The sequence below is a fragment of the Aquarana catesbeiana genome, linkage group LG10 (assembly GCF_042186555.1).
Source record: "Aquarana catesbeiana isolate 2022-GZ linkage group LG10, ASM4218655v1, whole genome shotgun sequence".
Taxonomy (NCBI): Eukaryota; Metazoa; Chordata; class Amphibia; order Anura; family Ranidae; genus Aquarana; species Aquarana catesbeiana.
The window spans coordinates 256,583,941-256,592,915 of NC_133333.1; the positions used below are offsets into that span (position 1 = coordinate 256,583,941).

The window sequence follows — 8,975 nt, forward strand, 5'->3', positions numbered from 1 at the left end:
CATACTAGCACATTATGACACACTTACCTGCACATGGAGCCCTCCAGCACAGCATTGTCATGGCTCCCCGGTGCTTCCATCTTCACTTGGTCTACCTCCTGGGTTCGCAGGCTGCGGCTGTATAAATGGCCGGGGCCACAAGACATCACGTGGAAGCCTCGCCACAGGTCTCTGAAGGTACGGCATGGGACATCACCAGCTGCCTTCCATTTGAATATCTCCTAAACAGTGCAAGTTTAGGAGATACGGTATTCCCTGTACCTACAGGGGAGCTTTATTACATTAAAAACTGGACTTTACTTCCACTTTACCAGCGTGCAGAACTTGCCCTGCTACAGGGTCCCTCAGACTTCCTCCATACTGGACGACTAGTTCTCTTTGATTGTGTGGCCACCCCCCCCCCCACACACACACACACACACAATGCAGGACATTAGCCTTGGACGTGATGATGTTGAGTGCCCGCCCACATTTTGACCAGGAGACAAATTGCTTTGGCTGCTGGGGGACTAAGGTATAAGACAAGTATTTGTCTCCAATTTCATCTTCTAGACAAAACAAGAAGTATATTATGTATATGCCGGGGGTGGAGGCTACCAACATCTGAGTTGGGCTTTAACAAATAGGATTTAATGAAAGGCTCCAAATCACCATAAACCCCTTTTCAGTTTTTAGTAGGTATTGCAAAGCTAAACCACTTGGCATTTTCCAATGTCTCTTGGTGACTATATTGGTGAGAACTCAATGTTGGGTTTCTAAGACTGTACGCCAGCTATGGCCATTAGGAAGAGCTCCTACTCTCCTTGATGACAACGCTCTAAGGTGGGTGGGAACTGAGCTAGAAACAATGGTAGTCCACAAGAGGGATAAGAAGCCACCCAAATCTGAAGTCACTTTTCGGTGGTCAGCACACAAAAAAAAAATGGCATGTGAAACCATTCCATAAATTCAACCGAACAAAATGAGCTAACCCATCAAACGTATGCAGTCAGATGTGCCTACACGTACCTCTGACCTGTCAAAGATGCCCATGAGGTTACGATGCTCAATATACCAATTTCTATACCCAACCTCCAAAGTGGACACACTGCCTCACCTCCCCCACATTACTTGGGTCATGTCCTCAGCCTAACCAACAAAGAATCTTGGGCTTCAAGAAGGCACGTTAGAACACCGGCTCCGGAAATGGTAAATGAATAACTACAGTAAACACATGTGCAGGCCACCGTTGAGGACACATTTACTGCCTTGACCAGCTTGAGATCCTGAATGAGGACAAATGGTACCCTCAGCTTACCCATCGGATTCTTATATCAGTTGGGTTTTGAGATCTGAGAAACAGAGTTCCCAGCTACGCCCATCTGCTATGGCTAATCTAAGAAGATTAAACAAAGTTCTCACGGCTTTTTCCTTAGGCTCCGTTCACACACGTGCGGTGCGGATTTCCCCTACATTTTCACATAGCAGCTGTTCAGCTGCGAATTCAGATAAGGTTCAGATGCAAATTTTCAGGGCCGACGGCCACCGGCGTCATCGCTAGTTGCTAAGGAGCGGGCCGGGAAGCCGGCTGCCGTGTCCTTAACAACGGATGACTCATCGATGGTCAGCGGGGTTCCAAAGCCGCCCTGGTGTGAACCAGGGCTAAATCCAGCGCAAGAATAAAAATAAACATAATCCACAAACAGAGATCCGAACCATATGTCCCGTGGGTTATCAAAGTGAAATTTAAATGACAAAGTAATTAATCATCCAGCAGCTAAGATAATAAGATGGCTACCACCAATGGGTGCCATCTTAATCAATTTGACTTAATTCGCAGGGGCACAAAAAAAAAAAAAGGTTCCTGCACTACTTTCACTTTTCTGTGATTTTGGTGCGATTTGAGTGCCATAGATTGCAATGTTAAATCATACAAGTCGCAAGCAAGTCGCATCAGTGTGAACCGAGCCTTACAGTCCTGCAGGGGGACCCTTTCACATGTTCTGCAGTGCCCCCCTTCCTGCTGTCTTGGGGTTCCACCACTGTGGCGGAACGCCAGGGCCCGGTTGCAAGTGTGATCTTTGCGACCCTGGTAGTTCCACCACGGCACTACGGTGATTTTCGGCTTCCACTGGGATCCCGCAGGTAAAGCACATACATACATACATACATACATACATTGGTCTACACTGGTTTAATGTCACCATGTAAAAATATCCATACCCGCAAATCAGCTTTAAGCTTAGTGATAACTGAAATCTCAGCCTTACTTACCTTCCATGTACCCAGTGAAGTGACTGGCCGCAGGTGATACACAGAGATGAAACAAATCCTCCTACATACAATGTACCTGTTTACCTGCAGTCTTCTCTTTTCTACATCCGTTCATAGTGTTGAACATTTAAAGCTTATCTGAGGGTTCAGAAAAATGGGGGCGGAGAGCTGAAGTCACACTCTATAGAGCTCAGAGCTGATTGGAGGGGAGGGACCCCCCCCTCCCTCCCTCCCTCTACACAGCACACAGGAACAGAGCTGAGGCTGCCAATCACAGGCTGTGTGTTGGAGATCCCTCCCATGTCACCTTTTTATCTCTTGGTATCAGAAAAACTTGTCAGAAGTGACTCATGCAGATAAAGGAAGGAGGCAGCATACAGAAATCACACTCAGTGCTCTTGATTGAGACAAATACACACTATAGAGGGATACGCTTTGTTCATATTTCATGTCTGAGGTTTACAACCACTTTAAAGCAATTCAAAAATTGCATTTCTAGAACACTCCATGTGAATAAGAGTTTCTGTAATGGTTCTTAATATAAAAAGGTTGAAAGTTGGACTCACAGAGGCTTAAATCACTCAACTCTCAGACGGCTTTCATTGGGATTGGTGGGATCAGTGTATTACTCCTAGGGACGTCCAGGGATGGGACAAGGGGGTGGGCAGAAGGGGGAGCTGCTCTGGGCGTAGCATGTATTGTAGAGAAGGAGGCGCTGCAAGTTCCTTCTACTATAATGCTGATAGGAGTAGTGACAGTGGCATCACTTCTGTCAGCCCAGAGCTGGAATTGGCAAGGAGAGGTGGGGAGAGCCGGGAGGAGGTGTGGGCTGTGCTCTCTCCCCCTCCTCCTCATAAGTTTGCACTGTGCACTAAATGGGGGGGGGCAATTAGGCATCTTTGCCCTGTGCACTGGATGATCTTGTCCCGACACTGGGAACATCCATACTAATGGGGGAAAACCCTTATTGAGAAAATAATCAATGACTGGAAGCTTCGACATTTTCATCTGCAGCAAAAAGATTCGGGCCGGCAGAATTTCCAAAGAAAAGGAGAAAGACCAAATCTACAAAATAACGTGATATAGAGACCTTAGATTGTAAGCTCCTCGAGGACAGGGAGTGATGTAATGTACAGTATGTGAAGTGCTGCACAAATTGTCAGCGTTATATAAATATCTGTAATATATTAATAAATATATAAATAATAAAAACAAATAATAATAAAAAATCTAAATAATAAATATATTATTAAATAATGCAATGACTGGTCACACACTTGTACTTTCGCATCTTCAATAAATATTTTAACAATTCATCAAGTGAGACTTATTATTGGCACCAGGCGCCATTTCACATTCACCCAAAATGTCTTCTGCTGAAATGACCCAATCGTCATGTCAGAATGGCAGCAGCCCCAGACCCCCAAGGGAGTCTTTCATCACCATCTACCATTGAGTGACAACCTACAGGAAGTGACACCTTCCATATTCTCCACGGAGATACCTACCAGTAACCAATTACCAGGTAAACCAGTCCAGCACTGTTCCCCAGAGGTTCACAGTCACACTGCAGAACTGTAACAAAGAAAGATTGACAAGTAGGACATCACATCCCTGCACTGTCCTCTAAGCTGGGGGTTCTCCACCTCACTGAGATCTGTGAACGATAAATTCTTCCAAAACCTTCCATGCCCCAACAGTATGGGAAAGCAAAGTATGCACTGAAATGCTGGAAGGCTCTGGATGGGACTGAATGTCACTGTGGGGGTAATGGTGGTTTCTGGAGGGGGTTACAGGATTTAAAAGACTTAGTGGCCCTGTAGGGGATGAGGTTTCTGGAGGGGTCTGGTGTCTCTCCAGGAGACATTGTAGGGAGACTGGGGGCTTTGTAGGGGTACTGGGGGATGACTGAAAGCTACTGCAGAGGCTAGGACGACCTGTGAAGACATTGTTGGAGGCTGGAGGGACTATGAGAGGCTGGAGGCTCTGCAGCTGGCTCTCCAGAAGGCTGGGGGCTTTGCAGGGGCACTGGGGGATGACTGGAGGGCACTGCAGGGGCTAGGAGGACCTGTGAAGACATTGTTGGAGGCTGAAAGGGATTATGGGGGTCTGCAACTGGCTGGGGGCACTAAGGGAGGGCTTTGCAGGAGCACTATGGGAGCTTGGTGTGCACACTGCTCTTATACTAGGTGAGGCCTGGGTGTTCTAGGCCTAATGGTGGGAGAAGAACCCCAAATATATGAGTGAACAGTGGTAGCAGGATCCCTGTAAACCAGTAGACTGTGGGAGAAGGACCCAATGCACTGGTGGTGGACAGTGGAAGAAGGGCCCTGTGCACTGGTGGTGGACAGTGGGAGAAGGAACTTGTAAACCGGTAGACAGTGGGAGAAGGACCCCATGCACTGGTGGTGGACTGTGGGAGAAGGACCACATACCTTGGTAAACAATGGGAGCAGGATCTCCATAAACTGGTAGACAGTGGGAAAAGGACCACATGCACTGGTGGTGGAAAGTGGAAGAAGGACCCTGTAAACCGGTAGACAGACAATGGTAGCAGGATCCCCGTAAACCGGTAGACAGTGGGAGAAGGACCCCATGCACTGGGGGTGGGCAGTGAAAGAAGGACCCTGTAAACCAGTAGACATTGGAAGCAGGATAGCTGTAAACTAGTGAACTGGTGGAGAAGAACCCCGCTGCTTCAGTAGACAGTGGGGGAAGGATCACCATACACCAGAGGACAGTGGGAGAATGGTCCCTTAAATTCTTGGTCAACGAGTGAAGGGACCCTCTTACATTTGTGGTCAGTGAAAGAGGTGCACTAGATTATTGATCAATACAGGATCTCCTTACACTGGTGGTCCCATTGATGATCAGGCAGGAAATTAGGAAATACAGTAACGAATAGTGCAGCGCTGAAATTAAACAACTAAAATGATAATAATGTCCATATACATTCATGTACGGAAAAAATAAATGTAGTAGGGAGGCTGGGAACATCAACGGTGGTAAAGGGTGCTTCATGCAAAATCTGAAGTGCTCCTTAATCCGTGCTCACACATTTGCTAGTCAAACTGCTCACCTTGCTACATAGAGCCCTGAGCTAACAGGAAGGTCACACAGGCATTCACCACCAATAGTGGTCGGGGTTAAATCTTGGATGGAAAGCCGGACACCTCTTTCGTTAGTGGCTTAAACGTTTTCATCCGTAATCACATGAAATATAAAGGAATAATATAGTGCTCTCTGTATAGCTAAAAAATTGGTTACTTTATTAGAAAGACAGGTACTCACAAAGGAAGCACTATACCCAGTGCTAGGATCATAGGTGTATGTACATCAACGGTGTTGGTAAATGATAAGGTGGCTGCAGTGACGTCTAAGGGATAATCCCGCACGCGTATTGTCCAGCAGGACTTCCTCAGTGGAAATCGATTACCGCTGAGGAAGTCCTGCTGGACAATACGCGTGCGGGATTATCCCTTAGACGTCACTGCAGCCACCTTATCATTTACCATCACAGTTGATGTACATACACCTATGATCCTAGCACTGGGTATAGTGCTTCCTTTGTGAGTACCTGTCTTTCTAAAAAAAGTAACCAATTTTTTAGCTATACAGAGAGCACTATATTATTCCTTTATATTTCATGTGATTACGGATGAAAACGTTTAAGCCACTAACGAAAGAGGTGTCCGGCTTTCCATCCAAGATTTAACCCCGACCACTATTGGTGGTGAATGCCTGTGTGACCTTCCTGTTAGCTCAGGGCTCTATGTAGCAAGGTGAGCAGTTTGACTAGCAAATGTGTGAGCACGGATTAAGGAGCACTTCAGATTTTGCATGAAGCATCCTTTACCACCGTTGATGTTCCCAGCCTCCCTACTACATTTATTTTTTCCGTACATGAATGTATATGGACATTATTATCATTTTAGTTGTTTAATTTCAGCGCTGCACTATTCGTTACTGTATATCTTGAAAGGACTTATATATTTGCCTTAAGTGTTCAGCGGCTTTAGTTCCTGTGAAGTTTTTTTTTGCGCCGACTGTTTGTCCCTTTGACTAGAAAATTAGGAAAGCACTGCTCAATGAACTCCTAGCAACCTCTGGAGAAACCAAAGGGATTCACCGATTTCCAACTTTGTGCAACAGAAGATCTCAAATAAGAAAAAAATAAGTCACACATGAAACCTTTATTGATCAAGAGTTATCACCACTACACTTGTAGGAAGTCATGAATGCACGTGGTTCTCAACCTGTGGCCCGTGTACCCAGGGTGTACTTATATTGGGTTCAGGGGTTACCTCTGCTTTCCAAAGTAAACAAACTTAACAGTTCAGTGATTTGAAAATCGATACCAATTATGTAAAACAAATCAAAGTACAGATTTTTAAAGGCAGTTTATAAAACATTTGCACACAATTAGGACTTTTAATAAACGTATACATAACAAGAGGCGCCTGGAATAAATGTGACCTGACCCCCAGGAGTACTCGGCAATCACAGACTTTCATAAAATGAGGGCATGCTTTAAAAACACAAACCTTAGTCAATTTATTAATACAAACTTAAAAAAAAAAAACACACACACACACACAAAGCCGTCACAGGTACCTGTAAAATTGCAGCTGGCGTTTGGGACTTCCATATCGAGCACTTTGGAAGCATGAAGGGAGAGAGAGAAAAATATTCCACATATCACACGGCAAATACTTCAATATGAAGTCCTGGGTGGTGATCAATACAGACAACTGACAATGGGATTACCTTGTACAACATCGCCACCTACTGACCGATCAGCAAACTGACAAATCCAAAGAACTACGCAAATCTGAACATAGATTGTAGAGAAGTACCATTGGGCTTCATCTGGTGATATTCCATTACATTAAACTGGAATTATTCTGTATGTTGAGGACGTTTTTCTGCTCATCAAAATAGCTTCCTCAGCTCTAATGAGTATCAGGAACACCGGCATTTATATTCACCGATCTAACATCTCTAGCCTGGTAAAACCATACAGTTTGATTGAACACCTGATCCAGACTTCCTGCCACCAGGGGATTGGATTATGCAATAAGAACAGAAGTGATTTTACATCATTTCGCACCTTTTCTGTCTTAGGCAATCAACATTTGCCTTGACACATGCCATGGTGACTGGATTAAGGTGACTATAAATGATCCTGAAGCTCATTGGAACAACTCCTGATGGACATTGTGCCATGTATACAACAGTAATTATACCAAACAATTTACTTACCCCAAAATCTACATATACCTGATTATCTTTAAAGCTGAACTTTACCCTGCATCAATACACCCCCACCCCCCGCCATGTGCAAAAATCCAGGCATGCTCAGACATGCCATGGGTCTCTGCCAAGTATTTGGGACCTGGGGGACACGCAGCATATCTATGGACCTCTGTACATTAGCACAGGTGTGGCTAGTCTCTACTATATAAAGATTATGGTACTTACATGGACAACAACTAAAATAGTATTTTCATTACAGCAATTTAGTAAAACATACACAAAGATTGTGCCACAATAAGGCACTAAAACTGCTCTCCATTGAATGGATAATTACATAGTGATACCAAAAGGCTGATACTCATGGTTTATCTCTATCACATAGAGTATATCCATATCTTCTTAACATGTTTCGCAGTAATATTCGCTTTCTCAGGAGTATTTTAGAGAGCAAACGTATCTATAAAAAGACAACAGGTATAACAAATGCAATAAAGAAGTCAATACAGTGGAGGTAAATATTATGTTTGTACATGAAGATCCAGAAGAGGGGTTGCAGAAAAACTTACCTATCACCCAGAAAGTGACTAGATGTGAGCACCACAATACTTTTGGATATGTGCTTGGGGTCTCCCATGTGACCTTTTACATCTTTTAAAAAAAGGTTTTTATTTGCCAAATGTACATACATAGTATAGAACAAGACCTTTTACATCTTTTGATGTCCCTTGCCATAATGCACCCACACTTGCCGGGATAGAAGCGTTTCATGGTTCTCCACATGGAGTCACTCCCTGGGTTATGGGTAGGTTTTCTGCAGCCCTCCAATGGATCTTCATATTCAAACATATTAATTACTGCTACTGTATTGATTTATTTATTACATTTGTACATACCCGTTATTGTCTTTATATAGATAAGTTTGCTCTATAAAATACTCCTGAGGAAGCGGACATTACCAGGAAACATGTTGAGAAGATATGGATATACTATGTGATAGACCTTTTGGTCTGCAACAAAAATACTGTTTTAGACTATTTACATGTTGTTGTCCATGCAAGTACCATTGAAGTCCATGACAGCTTCCAAATATATACTTTCTGTAATGATTCCAGGATGTAGGTACTCATAATTGTGATATACTTATTGGCACGTAATTTCTATATATAGGAATTATAGTAAAGACATACTGATACTGACGAGGCGTCTGCACGTGTGCCAAATCTTGCAGTGTGCATGCCCCCTCGGTATCCCCCTGTCTCTAGGAATAGGTGTGATGTGGCTATCCCAGGAGGCAGAGGGACCTGGATGAGGCCAGAAAGCAGCCCAAAAAGGTACTATAGTTCGCAGACAATAATTAAACTTTTTCTAGTTTTGTAAAGGGGGGGGGGGGTTTAATGATTGGAGAAAAAGGTTGTTTAATGTGTTAAGGTCTACTTGATATCCTGATGAAGCCCCCGAAACGTGTT

The 8,975-nt window shown here is 44.1% G+C and overlaps 1 protein-coding gene across 5 annotated transcripts in view; it reads right to left on the reverse strand.

The window, feature by feature from the left end:
* The window catches only part of KCNAB2 (potassium voltage-gated channel subfamily A regulatory beta subunit 2), a 319,692-nt gene that overhangs the window by 206,868 nt on the left and 103,849 nt on the right, over nt 1-8,975 (reverse strand). For 3 of the 5 annotated variants that reach the window (XM_073603683.1, XM_073603684.1, XM_073603685.1), the window contains exon 3: nt 6,868-6,909. The exons of the other annotated variants lie outside the window; for them this stretch is intronic. In XM_073603683.1, the coding sequence (XP_073459784.1) occupies nt 6,868-6,909 (42 nt within the window). The remainder of the gene's footprint in view (nt 1-6,867; nt 6,910-8,975) is intronic. 5 annotated transcript variants of the gene reach the window in all.